Source organism: Caretta caretta, chromosome 2, assembly GCF_965140235.1.
Source record: "Caretta caretta isolate rCarCar2 chromosome 2, rCarCar1.hap1, whole genome shotgun sequence".
Taxonomy (NCBI): Eukaryota; Metazoa; Chordata; order Testudines; family Cheloniidae; genus Caretta; species Caretta caretta.
In genome coordinates, this window is record NC_134207.1 from 85247618 (window position 1) to 85267991 (window position 20374).

General features: G+C 41.3%; 1 protein-coding gene across 1 annotated transcript in view; it reads left to right on the top strand.

Moving 5' to 3' along the window:
• The window catches only part of SMCHD1 (structural maintenance of chromosomes flexible hinge domain containing 1), a 168505-nt gene that overhangs the window by 57896 nt on the left and 90235 nt on the right, over nucleotides 1–20374 (top strand). The window contains exons 18-22 of the mRNA XM_048840395.2: nucleotides 279–356; nucleotides 445–564; nucleotides 9726–9870; nucleotides 10080–10176; nucleotides 18570–18642. Coding sequence (XP_048696352.1) covers nucleotides 279–356; nucleotides 445–564; nucleotides 9726–9870; nucleotides 10080–10176; nucleotides 18570–18642 — 513 coding nt within the window. The remainder of the gene's footprint in view (nucleotides 1–278; nucleotides 357–444; nucleotides 565–9725; nucleotides 9871–10079; nucleotides 10177–18569; nucleotides 18643–20374) is intronic.

Below are 20374 nucleotides of genomic sequence, written 5' to 3' on the forward strand. Positions count from 1 at the left end.
ACACAGCATAACTAGAGGGGTATAAAAGTGGGCTTCCACGGTTACTGCTTTCTCATAAATGTATGCTTCTAGTGGCAAGAATTTGGCAGTGAGAGAGTTTACCTGCAATCAATGTGATAAATTGATCAATTGAATTCAAACTCTTGTCTCTCTCTTTTTTTAAATTTAAAAATATGGTGCGTGTGGGTATTTGTAATAGGTATAATTAGTTCCTAGAACAATAAAGATTATAGCAAATCTAAATTTATGTAGCTGAATGATCCCTTTTTCTGTTCAAGCTCCTGTTGGGAATAAGGAAATCATTTCTCACATTAGTCAACATGGGGGTAAATGGCCTTACTGGTTTAAAAAAATGGGTGAGTTTGTCTTTAAAATATTACCTTCAGTTTATCTATATTTTGGAAATTTTTCTTTTTAACTTTATTTTTATCTGACCCTATCTAGAAAATATTCACAAACTTGGGAGCTACACACTGAAACTACAAGTGGTGTTGAATGAAAGTAATGCAGACACCTATGCAGGAAGGCCTCTACCATCTAAAATATTTAAATTTAATGTTGTAGGTAAGGAAAATTCAAACTATTCCAATTTTTTTCAATTAGATCCTTCACAAATGCTCAGTTCTTACTTTTGACTCACTATATTAAACGTGTCTTGGGTTCAGCTTCAAAATAAATTCAATTTTGGTTAAGTGTAGGAATGATACCTTCAGCAAAGAGAAAGTGGTGTTTGAAGGCCAAAGTGTAGCTTCACAGAGGAACTTCGGCACCTAACTGCCACTTGAGGTACCTGAATTCCAGAATCCGGCCGCACTGGGATTCACAGAACCCTGCTCAGCTGCCCCAGAACCCTGTAAACCCCTACGTTTGTTCAATACCTAAATTTTTGCAGTTAAAGTTCCCTAAGTACCTATGTTTCTGCTTCTGACATGTGCACTACAGCCCTCGGACAGGCATCTGGGTGCCTGAGCCCAGAGCGATTCACAAATCGGGAAGATCAGGCCATTCTTCCATCTTGCCTGTGGGGCCTGATCTAGTAACCATGATCAGAGCCTGCTTACTGAATTGAGCCCTTGTAGGCAAGCTTATGCTAAAGGGCTGTGGGACAGGGTTATGGAGAGGAGAGCCTCCCTCATAACTTTTATCCCAGTAGTTAGGGTACTCACCTGAGATATGAGAGACCTCTGGTTCAAGTTCCTCCTCTACCTGAAGGGGAAAAGAGATTTGAACTGGGATATGCTACCTCTCAGGTGAGTACCGTAGCCACTGGGCTATGGGATAGTCTTGTGTCTGGGGCTCCTTCTGTCTCTCTGATTGAAGTTCTAGTTTGGATAAGTAATGAGTGATTTGAGCAGCGGGACTGGATCCTGGGTCTCCCACCTCCCAAGTGAGTGCTCTAACCACCAGGCTATAGAGTCATTTTCATGCTTGCTTGCTCACTTTCTCTCCCTCCTCTAGCTCTAGCCCGGTCACTCTTTCATTATTTATTCACAGTGGAACAGCTTCAACAGAAGAGATTGAGGGAGCTCCACATCAGAATATCCCATAGCACAGTGGCTAGGACACTCACCTCAGATGTGGAAGATCTCTGTTCAAATGCCTTCTCCCTCTCAGGTGGAGGGGGGACTTGAACCTGGGTCTCCCACATCCCATGTAAGTAACCCAACCATTGGGCTAAAAGTTATGAGGGTGGTTCCTCCTATGCCCCCTGGCTTCTTGCCACAAAGCCATAGGTAACTAATGCCAAGAGAAGGTTTGCATCTGAGAATTCTCTGCAAAGGGAGGTGCCTCTCTGGAGCCCAGACTTGGGCTCCTATCTCTGAGGCAGGGGCAAGGCTTCACATACACCCTCTTTTGGCATCTCCCATTGGCTAGTTTAAGGGGGAGCGGCCTAGCATGCTGGCTTTTGTGAATCCCATTCTGAGATGCCTATCTCTCCCCATTCATTATATAGGAAGCCAAAAACCAAACTCAGGCTTTGTGAATCCCAGTGATTTTCTAGGTGCCTAAAAGTTAGGTGTGGTAATGCTCTGCCTCACCATGCCTAAGTTCCTTTGTGAATCTAGCCGAGGTATCAAGTGGTTAGAGCAGGAAAGAGCCTGATGCCTGCCAATCCACCATCTATGGCAGATCAGATGATTGCTTTGTGTCTTAGTCAGCCTCACAAAAAAAAGTAGGATTTTGATATAAGCTAAAAGCTACCCTTGAACTGAACTTCCCTAAAATGTTTATAAAAGAAAAAACAGAATTTCTCTCTTTAGTAGATTTGAATGTAGGGTACTCACTCGACTAGATTTGGGAACTTTTTCATAATTTCATCTTGCTGACTAATCCTACTCTTTTATAAAACTTGGAAAAATTGGCTGACTTTACAATACATTTGAAAAAAAAGTATATATGATACAGAAATTGACTAATGAACCCAAATATGAGTTCATACAACCTAAAATATTTCAATGTGTATTACAGTCTAATTCATCTATATTTTTACTGTTATATTACAAGAAAAATGTTACAGAACATCAAATACATCAGTGCGTATTCAGAATATAGATAACTTTGTCTAACTAGTTGGAAGATACAGTTGCCTTTGAATATAGTAAAGCAAACTACCAGAAAGAAAACAGCATTTTCCACTACACTTGATGTTAAATAATTCATTATTTGCCCCTTCAATATACTCTGATACATCTATATTTGCTCTAAAACCAGTATATGGTGGGTCAAGTGTTTCAAAGAGAGTTAGCTGATTCTGATTTTAGTGACAATGTGGAGCATGTCTGCTATAGTTGTATCATACTTCAGCCACAATGTTACTGGCTTTTTAATGAGAGGGTAAGAGAAATGGAACTACTTCAAACCTGCCAGTTTAATTTTGTTTTCTGATGTCAAATGAAGCTGTGAACTTTTAACTAGTATTTGAAAATTGTTTTGCAGCCTTTTTCTGAAGCAATTTAATTCCATGCCATTGAGCAGCCTTTATTTATCCTTCTTGAGTAGTTGTGTATATGGAAAACTATATACTACTCATACCTTGATGTCTTGTCATAACATATTGCCTTTAATGACTACAATGATGCTTTAATTTGCTGCATAGTATTATTTGTATTCTTTATATGTTTAGGAATCTAGGAGTTTATACTACTTGCTATATTTTGTATTTTTGTGCACCTTAATTATAGGATTTACATTTCTCTTTAATTGGGACCTTAACTCAGATACAAAGGCTCCCTGCCTGATTGCAGTAGTCAGCCAAACAGTCCAATCCATGACCCGAGATTTTGTAGTGGTAACTGGGCCTTACCTGCCCTGTCTCTTTTTTTTTTTTTGGTTACTGGTCTACCTTACAGTAAGTAAGCAAGGTATCTACATCTAGTGGACAAAATGTGTTTTATTTGGAAAGTGGTAGGGTCTTTCTTTCCTGCTTTGCAGCTCATATTCTCAGGTTCTAAGACACAGCTTATTACCAGCATCTTTCCTAGTTATTGCATTTGTCAGCAGTTCACAATCCAGAGTAAATCACGGCAGAATACTACAAATGTAAATGTTTTGGGCTTAAAAAATGACTTTACCTCAGGGGGGGAAAAGATAGAAATCCTAGGCGATCTCTGTTTCTAGGAGATCAAGAAAAAATTTCTGTTTTCATGGGCCTCTCATAATCTCTCCAGATGACTGTAGCCCCACAAAGCAAACAAGTGACTGAAGGGTTTTAAGTCATAGAGATTAAGTCCAGAAGGGACCACCAGATCATCTAGTCTGACCTCACTATGTATGATCATATTCCTTCTCCTGTAGTATCTTTTAGGAAGGCAGAAGTATTTTCCTTTCAGGAAGAAGAGGATTCACAAGAAATGTTGGACATTATTTGTGTAAATTAGTTATTTAAGCATCTGTCTGGAGTTTGCCAAGATCCAAGAGCCCTTCCTCAAAATCCAAAGAAAAAACAGAATCACTTTTCCCTAAAGAAAATACAGAACAAAGTTATTTCTATTCGTCAGAGCAAAGAAAGAACTTTAAAGGCAGGCAAAATGCCTGAATTCAAAACATTCCCTTCCCAAGTAACTTTTCAACCTATGTGGGATCCCTCAGGATATCCTCCAACTACAGAAAGTGTTTTCCTATAATAGATTTTACTGTTGTTTAAAAAAAAAAAAAAAGTGTTAGACTATCTTCCATTCTTTTGGAAGTAAACCTATACCTTAAAGACCCCCATGAAAAGAAAAATGATAAAATTCCGTGGGAAGCAGGCCAGTCCTCGTTCACAGACAACCCGCCAACCTGAAGCATATTCTCACCAGCAACGACACATCACACCATAGTAACTCTAACTCAGGAACCAATCCATGCAACAAACCTCGATGTCAACTCTGCCCACATATCTACTTTTACACCAGAGACACCATCGCAGGACCTAACCAGATCAGCCACACCATCACCGGTTCATTCACCTGCACGTCCACCAATGTAATCTACGCCATCATGTGCCAGCAATGTCCCTCTGCTATGTACATCGGCCAAACTGGACAGTCCCTACATAAAAGGATAAATGGACACAAATCAGATATTAGGAATGGCAATTTGCAAAAACCTGTAGGAGAACACTTCAATCTCCCTGGACACACAATAGCAGATTTAAAGATGGCCATCCTGCAGCAAAAAAAACTTCAGGACCAGACTTCAAAGAGAAACTGCTGAGCTTCAGTTCATTTGCAAATTTGACACCATCATCTCAGGATTAAACAAAGACTGTGAATGGCTAGCCAACTACAAAAGCAGTTTCTCCTCCCTTGGTGTTCACATCTCAACTGCTAGAAGAAGGCCTCATCCTCCCTGATTGAACTAACCTCGTTATCCCTAGCCTGATTCTTGCTTGCATATTTATACCTGCCTCTGGAAATTTCCACTACATGCATCCGACGAAGTGGGTATTCACTCACGAAAGCTTATGCTCCCATAAGTCTGTTAGTCTATAAGGTGCCACATGACTCTTTGCCACTTTTACAGATCCAGACTAACACGGCTACCCCTCTGATACTTGACACAAAAAGGATGTATCGTGACATATCTGCTGTAGATTCCCAAGCTAGAAGAAAAAAGAAAATTTAAAGTTGCTTAACTTAATTGTTTATGCTGTTGATTTCCTGAATGATGGAGATGCTGGTATCTCTATTTTAGCATATGGTAGAAAATGGTGTATGCATTAAAAACCGTGAGCAGGAGACTTGATTGGTATCTGAACAAAAATTCATGGCTCTGCCCTCTTTGGGGAGCAGCTAGATATGTGACTTTCCAAGAAATCAGTAAGTTAGCATTCTTCCTGATAAACAGCAAAGTTAGCAGTTTTCCGAACTAGAATTTTCTTGGAAAAGATCAAGTAGGTTTTGTTTTTAAGTCTGAATATAATAGAAACAATTCCAGCAAGTAATCAGGTCAACAATGTAGAGATAGGGTAACCTTTATATTCCCCCATCCTTTTTTAGGTTTGTCATTCTCTTGCTACATCACATGTAAAATCAGTTTGTAAACTGTCTGAGGCAGAGACCTTGTCTTTGCAGAAAAACAAAGTACCTAGCACACTTCTGGGCACTGTAAAGAATAATAGGCCAGTGGCTCCAAAGCGTGGTACTCAGAAGCATCAGAGTGTCGCCCCTTTGAGCTCAGCTGCACTGCCTAAAGATGCCAGGGGCTCAGGCTCTGAGGCACCGTACCACCACTAAGGAGAAAGACAAACATTGCACTGCCTCCCAATGAGCGGAAGCCAGTATTGGTATTGGGTGCGGCAAAGCTCCCATCTATAGAGCGCTCCACACATACACTACTCTTGGTACTTACATCTTACCACTGACACTCCTCTGTGGTACCGAGTGAGCCAATAGTATCGCAATAGTTCGAGTACCCTAGAGCCCTGACTGTCGCAGAAGAACCCCAATCATCAGAATGCAGTACAAAGGCCCAGGTAATGAGCACATCATGGCGATCAGAATCACCCTCGGCTCAGGGCCATGTATTACCAATACCCCAGTCAGTGCTACCCTTACCCAGTGACAACTCTGACAGTGAGCAGAAGAATGTCATTTCCCTGGCCTCTCACCATGACCTGTCATCACAGTACAGGGCACCTCCTCCATCCCGTCATGCTGACCTGCAGTCATGGTACTGGCCTCCTTGGGCACCCCCACCACTCAGGCTTTTCCCTCTCCGTTGGCCATACTGGGATCCTTGGGTGATGTACAGATCCCACACCTCTTGGGCATCTAGTGTCTCTCAGAGAGAGTCTGCCAGACGGTCTCCTACAGCTTCACTCTCCTGAGCCCTTGAACCAGAGGAGGAAACTTTTGAAGAACAGGAGGAAAGGCTTGAAGGGAAAGCTACCCCTCTGATTGAAACAGATCTTTAATGGCCCACAGCTGGGCAGATGGTTACCGGTACCAGTCAAAATTCAGATTCAATTTGCTCAATACACAGCAGTTTATTGGAGAAAGAATTACACAAGCAATAAAAGGTTACATAATAAGTCTTCCTAATAAGCCTCAATTCCCCAAACATAAACTTTCAGTAACTATGTTGGCCTTACACGGTATTCTGATTGGCCAACAAAGCAGGTATAGCTACCAATCCTAAATGGAGACTTCTCTTCTCTTCATACTTGGTCTGTCAAATGTCCCCCGAAGAGGGTCTTGATTACCCCGAGGACCTCTGGTTCAAAAGTCCTACAAAAGTCCCTCGTAGCAAGGTTTTGGCTACCCTGAGACCCTCTGTCCTATAGCATCAGGGACCTCTTCAGATATTAATTGAGGAACTAACTAATTTATGATATTCTGAGCATTCATACCCTCTGTTTGTAAAAGGAGTCACATGTCCTCAAAATATGCCCTGTGGGTGTTCCATTACTGGTTTTTTTCTAATTAATCTTTTAGAAGGGACTGCAAAACAGACAGAGACCAAAGATCAGTTGATGTTTACCCTCTCATCAATCATTCACATGAGCTCTCAGTGTGATGCCATCCAAAAAGGTCATTTTGTGCCAAGCTCACTGAATGCATGTTTTTGTTTTCTCTTTACTTCGTGAGCTGGCCATTGGCTGATATGATCAAAGTTCCAAGTTGAAACACACACGGATAGTCTCAGTTAACCATTGAAATGCAATTTCAGCACTCTCAGTAAATTTCCATATCAACTACCTGATACTAAGAATCCTGCTCCCAGAATCCTCTAGTAAATTCAGATGTACCAAGCCAAACCAAACTCATGTTCACCACATTCATTCATATAAATCACAACAATTTATAATAATTTGGCACCGTCCCAACACCCTCCCGCAAACTTCTCCTTGTCTTCACCAGATGAGGCTGTGATCCCTTCTCCCTCTCCTCTCCTCTCCTCCCCCCCCCCCCATCAGTAGCTGGTGATTTCAAGAACTTCTAAGACCTTATTAAGAGGGTGGTGGATGAGCTGCAGATTCCCCTACAGGAGGTGGCAGATACACCTCACAGCCGAGTAGATATTCTGCACACCTCTTCCTCTGCCAGAATTGCTCTCCTAATTAATGAGACAGTTCTAGATCCTGCCAAAGTCATCTGGCACTCACCAGCCTCCATCGCACTAACCTGCAAGAGAGCTGACAAAAAAAAAATGCTACATTCATCCCAAAGAGACAGACTCCTTGTTTCAGCGTCTTCAACCCAGTATGATGCTAGATGTGGTTAATGCACGAGGCAAGCCGCATCACTCCAAGTTGACCCCATACGATCCAGATTGGAAAAGGCTAGATCTCTTTGGGAGGAAGGCATATTCGTTGGCAACATTGCAGTTTAGAGTCACAAACTACCAAGCTGTCATTATGAGAAACTCAATGCATTTGTGGAACATTTAACAGAAACACAAAAGGAGCAGTTTCAGGCCATTGTCAGAGATGGTCAGTTAGTAGCTAGAATGGCACTACAGATGTCACTGGGCGCAGTCGATACAGCCACCTGCTTGGTTTCCACCGCCATGGTAATGAGGTGGGCTTCTTGGATACACCTTTCTAGGTTGCCCAAATTGCTGCAGATGACAGTGGAAGATCTCCCGTTTGAAGGGCCCAAGCTCTTCACTGAGAAGATGGGCTCTTCTCTCCACAGCTTAAAGGATTCCTGGGCCGTATTACACTCCTGAGAATCTACTCTGCATGACAGAAGAGAAGATACAGCTCTCAGCCATATCACGACCTCCTCAATACCTGCCATCTCAGCTCTATTATGAGCTGCAGTGTAAAAGATCCAGTGTTCAGAAATGGAAGCAGTCAGTAACCCAATCTGTGACCTCTCAGTCTTTTGTAAGTTGTTTTGATGGGTTGGTCAAGGGCCCAAGCAACTATACCTTGCAGCATGAGCTACCATCTAAACATGCTCCTTCAGAAGTTGCCTGGCCCTCTGGTGCAGCAGTTGGGAGAATATTACCTCCGACAGATAAATTTTGGAGATTATTTCAAAGGGTTACACCTTTCAGTATATGTCCAGCCCCTATTCCCACCCTCCTTCCCCATCCCTCTTCATGGACCCTTGTCACAAGATCTACTGTGCCACAAAATGGATTGTCTGTTATGCTTAGGGGCCACAGAACCGGTCCCGGTGCATCTTAGGGGCAAGGGATTTTACTCCAGGTATTTTCTGATCCCCTAAGCGAAGGGGGAGGTTGGAGGCCCATTCTAGATCTAAGAGCATTAAACAAATGCGTGATGGCACAGAAGTGCTAGATGGTCATGCTAGCAGCCATTATTCCAGCTATAGAGCCAGGAGATTAGTTGTTGGCCCTCTACCTCAAGATGCCTACTTCCACATTTCAGTACGATTTTCACACAGGAGATTCATACAGCTTACCTTCAGGCAGGACCATTATCAGTACAGGGTGCAGATGAGAGGCCGAATGTCCTCGTTACTGCTCCAGGATTGGCCTGGGAAAATATTCCATGGGAGAAGCCTTCATCCTCTAATGGGACAGGGACCTCTTGTATGCCTTTTTCTCTTCTATCCAAGGTTCTGTTGATAATTCGACTGGGCAAAGCAATTTATTTTAAGATAGTTAGCTCCCCAGTAGACTTGATTCCAATTTACAGAGCTCTCTGTTTGTACTGCGTAGAGTCCATGGCAAAGATTTTTAGAAGTGGCCAGTGATTTTGGGGTGCTTTGACTTTTTCAAGCACGTTTTCTCAAAATGTGGGGTGGGGTGGGGGGGCTTATTTCCAAAGCATTGGTGTGCTCAGAATTTTTTTTTTAAATCAGGATGCATTAAGGGGCTCAAGTTGGGAACAACTGGGTATCAAAAATGTTTATCCTTGCATGTAAACTGAATTTCGTTTATGTAAATCAGAAGAATATGTAAATAGTCTCTTTAATTTTACAAAGCTATCCACTGTCCCTTTGGATTTTGTTGAGACATTTCACAGTGCTTTGAAGTTGCAGACATGTTTTATATAAGTTCTTACATCTATATGTTTGCATTTTAAACAGTTACTCCTAAATCCATACAGACTGAAGGAGAGACTGGGAGATTCTGATCTATCAGTGCTGCCAAAAATCTCAGTTTATTGTCTACTTGCCTGTTAGGATGGGACCCCCCACCCCTACCCCATCAATTGGCCTATTAGGGGGGAGCTTAGGGGACCCTGTACTGATGCCTTAGTTAAAAGAAATATAACGTGTAGTTACAGATAAAATTACCTACATTAACTTTTTTCTGTCTCTTAGAGGGGAAACCAGAAAAATTTTCAGTGGGTCATTTGGATCCTCCATTTCGAGTTGGAGTACCTTTTAATATTCCTTTGGACTTGCAGGATGAATTTGGTCATCCCACACATCTGGCAACTGATATTAAGCCAATTCTTGAAGCTAGGTAATGAAACGTATCAAATTTTTATTCTCCCTTTTTTGTAACTCTCTTAAACACTATTGTTCTTTAATTTTACAAGGTGTTGGACTAGGTATTTTTAATGTAAATTGACTTTCACTTCCTGTTGCTTCTAAGCGTTCTTACATCTTGTGTATATTTTGGGTGAGAATTAAAATGCTTTTCTTTAAATTAATTTTAATTTATTTTTGTAGTGGGTTGACTTTACAGTATGAAGAAATAGGTAAAGGAACAAGTTGCGTCATTAAGGGTGTCACTGCTAAAGGCCACGTAAACAATTACCTGGGCAAGGTAGGCTGAGTGATTTAAATTTGGGCAGTATATTAAAACTGCTCACTGTTTTACATGTAAAATGCATTCTAGTGTTCTGTTGTCTTTATCTGTTCATATTAGAAGTATGGGGAATAAGCAGGAAGAATTCAAAATTATAGTAAATAAACACAACTATGACATAGTTGGCAACACAGAGACGTGGTGGAATAATACGTATGACTGGAATATTGGTATAGAAGGGTACAGCTTGCTTAGGAAGTACAGGCAGGGGAAAAAAGGAGGAGATGTTGCCTTATATATTAGAAATGTATACACTTGGACTGAGATTGAGATTAAAATAGGAGAAAGACTTGTTGAAAATCTCTGGGTAAGGATAAAAGGGATAAAAAAACAAGGTTGATGTCATTGTAGGGGTCTACTACTGACCACCTAAACAGGAAGAAGAGGTGGATGAGGCTTTTTTTAAACAACTAACAAAATCATCCAAAGCATAGGACTTGGTGGTGATGGGGGACTTCAGCTACTCAGACATCTGTTGGGAAAATAGCACAGCCGGGCATAGATTATCCAATAAGTTCTTGTATTGGAGACCATTTTATTTCAGAAGGTGGAGAAAGCTACTAGGGGAGAGGCTGTTCTAGATTTGATTTTGACAAAGGAGGAGGAACTGGTTGAGAATTTGAAAGTGGAAGGCAGCATGGATGAAAGTGATCATGAAATGGTAAAGTTCATGATTCTAAGGAATGGTAGGAGGGAGAACAGCACAATAAAAACAATGGATTTCAAGAAGGCAGACTTTAGCAAACTCAGGGAGTTGGTAGGTAAGATCGCAAGGGAAGCAAATCAAAGGGGAAAAAGAATTGAAGGCAGCTTGCAGTTTTTCAAAGAGACATTATTAAGGGCAGAAGAGCAAACTATCCCACTGCGTAGGAAAGATAGGAAGTATGGCAAGAGACCACGCTGGCTTAACCAGGAGATCTTCATTAATGTAAAAAATCAAAAAAGAGTCCTATAAAAAGTGGAAATTATACCTCTACCCCGATATAACGCGGTCCTCGGGAGCCAAAAAATCTTACTGTCTTACAGGTGAGACCGCGTTATATATGGTAGGGAGAGGAACCACTTCCTGCCCCAGCTCACCTCCACTCTGCCTCCACCTTCTCCCCTGAGCGCGCCGCTGCCGCTCCGCTTCTCCCCCGCCCCTTGCCACGCCAATCAGCTGTTTGGTGTGGGAAGCCTGGAAGGAAGGGGGTGGGGGGAGAAGCAGAGCGGCGGTGGCGCGCTCAGGGGAGGAGGCGGAGGCAGAGTTGAGGTGAGCTGGGGCGGGGAGAGGTTCCTCTGTGCCCCCAACCCACTGCGCTTTGCCTCCTCCCATGAGTGCGCCGCAGTTCCGCTTCTCCCTCCTCCCAGGCTTGCCGCGCCAGCTGATTGGCATGGCAAGCCTGAGAGGGAGGAGAAGCGAAGCTATGGTGTGCTTGTGGGAGGAGGCGGAGGCAAGCTGGGGTAGGGGGTCCACAGCAAGTAAGCGGGGGGGTGCAGTGGAACCACTTGCGGTAACACGAATTCGCATATAACGAGGTAAAGCAGCACCACTCCCCGGAGCGCTGCTTTACTGCATTATATCCGAATTATCGTTATATCGGACCTCATTATATTGGGGTAGAGGTGTAGGTGAAATTAAAAAGGATGAATATAAACAAATACTACAAGTATGTAGGGACAAAATTAGAAAGGCCAAGGCCCAAGTCAAGATGAAACTAGCTAGAGACATAAAGGGTAAAGAAAACATTCTACAAATATGTTAGAAGCAAGAGGAAGACCAAGGACAGTGTAGTCCCATTACTCAATAAGGGGGGGGAAACAAAAACGGAAAATGTGGAAAGGGTAGAGGTGCTCAATAGACTTCTTTGTTTTGGTTTTCACCAAGAAGGTTGGTGGTGATTGAACATCTAACATTGTTAATGCCAGTGAAAATGAGGTAGGATCAGAGGCTAAAATAGGGAAAGGACAAGTTACAAATTACTTAGACAAGTTAGATATCTTCAAGTCACCAGGGCCTGATGAAGTGCATCCTAGAATACTCAAGGAGCTGACTGAGGAGATATCTGAGCCATTAGTGATTATCTTTGAAAACTCATGGAAGACTGGAGCGATTCCAGAAGACTGGAAAAGGGCAAATATAGTGCCAATCTATAAAAAGGGAAATAAGGACAACCTGGGGAATTACAGACCAGTCAGCTGAACTTCTGTACCTGGAAACATAATGGAGCAAATAATTAAGTAAGCAATTTGCAAATATCTAGATGATAATGAGGTGATAAGTAAAAGTCAGCATGGATTTGTCAGGAACAAATCGTGTCAAACCAACCTAATAGCTTTCTTTGACAGGGTAACAAGCCTTGTGGATAGGGGGGAAGTGGTAGATGTGGTATATCTTGACTTTAGTAAAGCTTTGGATACTGTCTTGCATGACCTCATAAACAAACTAAGGAAATGCAATATCAATGGCGTAATTATAAGTTGGGTGCGTAACTGGTTACAGAACCGTTCCCAGAGAGTAGTTATTAGTGGTTCTCAGTCATGCTGCAAGGGCATTACGAATGGGGTATCGCAGCCAGGGATCAGTTCTGGGTCCGGTTCTGTTCTGTATCTTCACCAGTGATTTAGATAATGGCATAGAGAGTACACTTAGAAAGTTTGCAGATGATACCAAGATGGGAGGGGTTGCAAGTGCTTTGGAGGATAGGATTATAATTCAAAATGATCCGGACAAACTGGAGAAATGATCTGAAGTATATAGGATGAAATTCAATAAGGACAAATGCAAAGTATTCCTTAGGAATGAACAATCAGTTGCATACATATAAAATGGGAAATGACTGCCTAGGAAGGAGTACTGCGGAAAGGGATCTGGGGAGTCATAGTGGACCAGAAGCTAAATATGAGTCAACAGTATAACACTGTTGCAAAAAAAGTGAACATCATTCAGGGATGTATGGCAGGAGTGTTGTAAACAAGACATAAAAAGTAATTCTTCTGCTCTGCTCCTCACTGATTAGGCCTCAACTGGAGTATTGTGTCCAGTTCTGGGTGCCACATTTCAGGAAAGATGTGGACAAATTGGAGAAAGTCCAGAGAAGTGACAAATATGATTAAGTGTCTAGAAAACATGACCCAGGAGGGAAGATTAAACAAATCCAAACTTTTCAGTCTGGAAAAGAGAAGACTAAGAGGGGACGTAACAGTTTTTAAGTACATACAAGGTTATTATAAGGAGGAAGGACAGAAATTGTTCTTCTTAACCTCTGAGGGTAGGACAAGAAGCAATGGGCTTAAATTGCAGCAAGGGTTGGACATTAGAAAAACTTCCTAACTGTCAGGGTGGTTAAGCACGGAATAAATTGCCTAGGGAGGTTGTGGAATCTCCATCATTGGAGATTTTTAAGAGCAGGTTAGACAAATACCTGTCAGGAATGGTCTAGATAATACTTAGTCCTGCTTGAGTACAGGGAACTGGACTAGATGACCTCTCAAGGTCCCTTCCAGTCCTATGATTCTATGATTAATTGACTTGGATACAGCATTTCTTATAACAAACATATGTGTTTCTTGGATTGTCTTAAAAGTAAATGAAATCTGTGAGGGCGTTGGAGTATCATTGATGGGGCGTCGTGGGTGAGAGGAAGGCTCTCCTGATTCCTGGAAGACGTGTTCTGAGGGAGGAGTTTGTATGGAGGAGAGAGAGCACATACTTGGTCATTGAAAACGGGAGGTTTGTTCCAATCATAGGGATTGCATGTGTGAAGGAATAAAGCTGAGAATATGAGGGATGAGCAAAAAGGGAATACCAGTGAAAGAGAATTGGGAGGAGTTTAGGGAGAGAAGGGAGCAGTGAGTAACGAAGAGTAACAGCAGAAATGTAGACTGTGGCAAGATTAGGGAGGATCTTGAAGACTGGGTTGAGAAACTTGAATTCAATCTAGGTAAATGGGAAGCCACTTAAAGAACTCAGGGTGCAGGAATGTGATGTAATCATTGTAGGAGAGGAAAATTACCCTTGCAATGGCTGGTTGGATAAACCGTGAGGCGATAAGAACTAGAGATGACAAAATATAGACACAAGTTTTAACTATGCAAATGAAGAAAGGATGTTTTATGGTTATATCAGAAGTGGTGACAGTACCTAACAGAGGACTGGATGGAGGGGAAAGAAGGAGTCAGAAGAGTTAAAAAGATTACATTGCAGTAATGAATCTAAGAGGTAAGTTGGATAGTGTAGTTGACAGTCGTGATTAAAAAAGAAAAAAGCGGGAGCCAGGAAGCAGAGAACGTTAGGAGGAAAACTATTCACTTTCTTCAAAATAGTCTGAGATGATAGCAAAACAATCAGGATACTTCGGAGAGATAGCCAGAAAGGATACTGAATGGGAGAGGAAGAAGTTGGGAGTAGAGAGAGAACTCTGGCAATAGTTACTCTCTGAGATCTCATTCTCTCTAGAGTGGAAGAGGAGGAGGGAACCAAGGAAAAGACACAGGTGTGGTTGAGAAGGAGGATGAGGAAATGCTGAAGGAGTGAGCCTGCGAGGTGGGGAAAAACCTAGATAATAGTAATGGGAAAATAGTAGAAAGAAGATTGTGGATCAGTGTAGCAGGTATCGGACAGTATCACAATAAAGAAGAAGAATCAGTATTTTGGTTTAGCTGGGAGGCAATTAATGACACAGTTCAGAGTGGTTTTGGTGGAATGGAGAGGGACAAAGTCAGATTGTAGGGATCAAGGAGCCACATGAAGGAGAGGGAGCAGTGCAAAAAGACAGCACATTCTAAGATTCTGAATAAACAGAGGAGGGTAGGTGCTGAAGGTAGATAAAAAGGCAGGTGGGAATAGGTGAAGATTATTTTCAAAACACTAAAGCAGATGTAAGAGCATGCTTGAAGGCAAAAGGAAAAAGATAGGTGAAAGGTAAGAGAGAGGGAGGGGTCTGAGAAGAATTCAGAAAGAAAGTCCATCTGAGGTCCAGAAGGAGGTTAGAGGCAGAGCAGTTAAAACTCTCCTGGTAAAGATAAAGAGGAAAAAATAGACACCTACCATGACATCACCCCTACTATAGACCACCGAGTCAGGAGAATGAAATGGATGAGGCATTTCTAGAACAAATATGAGAAATATCCAAAACACAAAAACCTGACAGTAATGGGGGACTTTAACTGCCCAGGCATCTGGTAGAAAAGTAATAGGGCTAAACAAGTATCCAGTAAGTTCTTGAAATATGTTGGGGACAACTTTTTGTTTCAGAAAGTGGAGGAAGTAACCAGGGGGAAAGCCATTTTAGACTTGAGTCTGACCAATGGGCAGGAGTTGGTTATGAATCTGAAAGTGGAAGGCAATTGAGTGAGAGTGATCATGAAGTGATAGATTTAATGATTCTTAGCAAAGGAAGAGTAAGAGCAGCAAAATAAGCACAATGGGCTTCAAAAACGCACACTTTAACAAAGTCAGAGAACCGGTAGGCAGGATTCTATGGGAAGAAAATTTAAGGGATAAAGACGTTCAGGAGAAGTGACAGTTTCTCAAGGAGACCATATTTAAAGGCACAACTGCAAACTATCCCGATGTGAAGTAAAGATAGGAAGAATAGTAGTAAGAGGCTCCATCAGGAGGTCTTTGATGACCTGAAAATCAAAAAGGAGTACTACAAAAAGTGGAAACATGAATCAGTTGCTAAGGAGAAGTATAAAAGAATAGCACAAACAAGTAGGGACAAAATCAGAAAGGCTCAGGCACAAAATGGAGGACGGGTGAGGTCCCAGAGAACTGGAAAAGGGCAAATATAGTACCTATCTTGAAAAAGAGGAGCAAAGAGGACCCAGGGATTTAGCCCGATCAGCTTATCTTCAATATCTGAAAAGATAGTGGAACAAATTATTAAACAATCAATTTGTAAGTACCTAAAGAGTAATAGGGTGATAAGGAAGAGACAGCATGGATTTGTCAAGAACAAATCATGCCAAACCAACCTAATTTCCTTTGACAGGGTTACTGTCCTAGTGGATGACATATCAGTAGGTGTGATTTTTTAATATAAGTAAGTTTTAGTTTAGTTTAGTTTGCAGATGACACCAAGCTGGGAGGGTTTGAAAGCTTTTTGGAATTAAAATTAGAATTGAAAAAGACCTTGAGAAATTGGAGAATTAGTCTGAAATCAATAAAGATAAAAATCAATAAAGATAAGAACAAAGTATTTTGGTTAGGAAGAAAAAATCAAATGCACACACACAAAATGGGGACTAACTAGTTGGGGTGGGGTACACTGGAAATGATCTAGGGGCTATAGTTGATCGCAGATTGAATGAGTCAATATGATGCTGATGCAAAAAAGGCTAATATTTTTCTGAAGCATATTAATAGCCGTTAGACACAGGAGATAGTTCTCCTGCTCTATACTGGACTGGCGAGGCCTCAGCTGGAATACTATGTCCAGTTCTTGGCACCACACTTTAGGAAAGATTGGAGAGATTGCAGAGAAGAACAAAATATTATAAAGGCTTAGAAACCCATGAGGAAAGGTTAAAAAACTGGGCATGTTTATTCTTGAGAAAAGAAGACTGAATGGACACCTGATAAGTCTTCAAATATGTGAAAGTCTGTTATAAAAAGGATAAATGGTGATAAATTGTTCTCTGTGTCCATTGAAGGTAGGAAAAAGAAGTAATGGACTTAATCTCTAGCAAGGGAGATACAGGTTAGATATTCAGAAAAACTTACTAACTGTAAGGTTAGTTAAGCTCTGGAATAGGTTTCCAAGGGAGGTTGTGGTATCTTCATCATTAGAGGGTTTTTTAAATCATGTTAGACAAACACCTGTCAGGGATGGTCTTGATTTACTTGGTTCTATCTCAGTGCAGGGGGCTGGACTTAATGACTTCTTGAGGTCCCTTCCAACCCCACTCTTCTGTAATTCTGTGACCCTACCTTGTAGTTATAATGGCACAGAAGTGCAATTATAGATTAGGCCGGAATAGAGACTGGGAGTGGTTGGGTCATTACAAAACCTAAACTTAATTTCCCCAATACTAATTTCTCCCAACTGTTACTCACACCTTCTTGTCAACTGTCTGTATTGGGCCACTCTTACCACTTCAAAAGTTATTTTTCCTCCCTTGGTATCCTGCTGTTGTTTGATTTATCTCATTAGACTGACCTCACACTTGGTAAAGCAATCCCCCATCCTTTCATGTATTTATACCTGCTCCTGTATTTTCACTCCATGCTTCCGATGTAGTGGGTTCTAGCCCACGAAAGCTTATGCCCAAATAAATTTGTTAGTCTCTAAGGTGCCACAAGGACTCCTTGTTTTTTTTTACAGTTAACATTGCATCATGACATCTGTTTAAAGGTTGACTTTTCTAAATCCTTTAAAATGGACATCTGTTTTTTCTGCCTTTTGCAGTATTGTTTGCATTTATTTTCATGAGCCATTTTTGGAGCTTTAGTTTCCCAGATTTAGCATCTCTGGGGCAGAAGAAAGATAAATGCAATCAACCACTTGCAACTATGTTTACTCAGTTTGTTTTGTAACTCTTTTATTACATACTCTTGCAAATTGTATACACATAAACATTTTCAAGTAGCTACAAAATATGATCTTCTACACTTTCCACAGTACGCATCCGATGAAGTGAGCTGTAGCTCACGAAAGCTTATGCTCAAATAAATTGGTTAGTCTCTAATGTGCCACAAGTACTCCTTTTCTTTTTGCGAATACAGACTAACACGGCTGTTACTCTGAAACCTACAAAATATGAGGCACTCAAGGACTGCAATGCTTCCCGTTGGATTTAATTCCTAGAGGTTTGGGCTTATGGGAGGTCTTGAACTGGGAGCCTGGGCTTAGTGATGATTAGTGATATATCTTCAAATCAACACTTACAGATAATTATATATCTAGAGTTGTCTCCATTTTTATTACCTGTCCAGACTGGTATTCACTCTCCCTCCCTTCTTGTTGTCTTGTTTCAGGCAGATAGAGAGCGATAGGCAAGGTCTGCATATCTCTTCTTTAAACCCCCCCTCCCCCCCAACTAACTTTTTTTTAAAAGCTGTTGTTTTGTGTCCATTCATACATGCATCTAGGCAGGCAATCACAAGTTATGTTAACTGCTTTTAAAGTGCCTGGGTTCATGTGGGTTGATATGCAGCAACAAGAATAGAGATCTCTGGAGGCAATAACGTCAGAAAACTGAAAACCTACTTTGCAACTTAATACAGAAAATTTGTGTAAGCCTCTGGAATTTTACAAAAATATTCATGAAAGTCCAAAATATGTTTTTGTAGGATATGAGAATTTATGTAAACAAATTTAGAATCTGCATTTGTTCAGCATTAATCCTTACAATGTTCTTTTCAATAGAATTTCAGTCTGAAGGTTATTCTTCCTGGTTTGAAAGAAGACTCACAGATCTTCAAAATAAGATTACTGCCTGGTAAGTATTTTGAAATATTTGTGATGACATGTTGAAAAATATTCTAATGCTATTTTTTTTATAATGGTGTACCTCCATCCACAAAGACACAATACCTGATGAGATGTACATTTGCCTCTACATAATTTATGATCTGTCATTGTCCATAATATGTCAGTCCGGGTACTGGGCTTTGTATATTATTACTAGCAAGTGAAGACTGGAAACTTAAAACAAACTTTATGATGTCATTCCCCCTTTATATGGCAAACATTGGCTCAGCATTCCAGCTCTACCTGTTCTCTTAGCAGCTGGAAATCACCTGCCTGGCTGAGATACATTTTGGATATTTGCAAGGCTGCCACTTGACCCTTTGTATATATGTTTACAAACCACTGTGCCATTCTGCTGCATCCAGCTCAGATGCAAATTTTGGGAAGACAATCCTGCAGTCTGTGTTCAAACACATCCTGAGCCCCAGCTACTGTGGGTACTACCTGACGGTCATCTGGATGGAATACATGGCTGTATCTATTCAAAGAAGAAAACATGGTTACTTACTGTAACTTTTGTTCTTTGAGATGTGAAGCAGACATGTGTTGCGCAACCCATCCTCCTCTGATGTTTTGGTGTGAGGGAACTTTTGGGGGTCGGGATGGCGCCACCGTTATAAGGCCAGGAGAGGGCATAAGGCCACAAGATGTGAGCAATGCCCCTACAGGCACTGCTAGGGAAAGTTCTCTGGCTCTGGTGCACTGCATGTGTGCACATCTGCATGGAATACATGTCTGCATCACATCTTGAAGAACAACAGTTACAGTAAGTAACAATGTTTTATTGGACCAGCTTCTGTTGGTGAAAGAGACAAGCTTATGAGCTCAATAGAACTTCTCTTTACCTTGTCTCTGTCATATCCTGGGACTAACCTGGCTACAACAACATTGCAAATACCAATTTCTCAAGCAGTTCCACTTATACAGTACATGAAAGAGATTTACCACGGTGCCTTCAAGAAAAGATGCCAAATGCCCTTGTTCAGATGGTGGCGTTACTCCTTTTTGCACAGGCTTTTCCAGATTAGAGAAATGTATGAGGTTTGTCAGGTCTGTCATGGGTTAACTACTCTTGGCCTCTGCCCGTTTGACCGACATCAGGTGTGCCAAACCATTTTGGGGAAATTATTCTACGGTTGCCTTCCTTATAGTTAGACTAGCAAGTCCACGTGCAATTTCTATTTTATTCCATTACCTTTTTCTGGGCTGCAGACAGATGTAAATGCTGTCTTCTGAGAATGGGTATAACAGTCTGATTTGATCAGATTACATAAAATGAAAGATGTACTTCTGAATTTTCACCTCTTCTTTGTCAAAGATATTTGGACTTTCTCTGTCTTCCTGCAAATACCAGACACAGTTGAGATTTGTTCATAGAATTGCTGGGCATGGCCACATACTTTGCACTGGAATCTATACCTTTGGCAGAGCAGTGACACTTCAGAGCAATTGATTCAGTGCAATCCTACCTTTTAAAGCTAATTTGGGGGCAATAATGAGCAAAATCTTTTTCATTCTTTGCTTTTCTTAGGGGACTAAAATTTCATTGGGGGTTGCTTCCTGAGTAGAACCACCTGTTCATCTCCGTCTCTTCATCTATTCCTCCTGTTTGCTTTTTATGATGTCACAGGCTATCCCAAATAAGATGAAAGTACACTGGTGCTCCATGTGCAAAGAGAACATAGCAACTACAGAAGAGC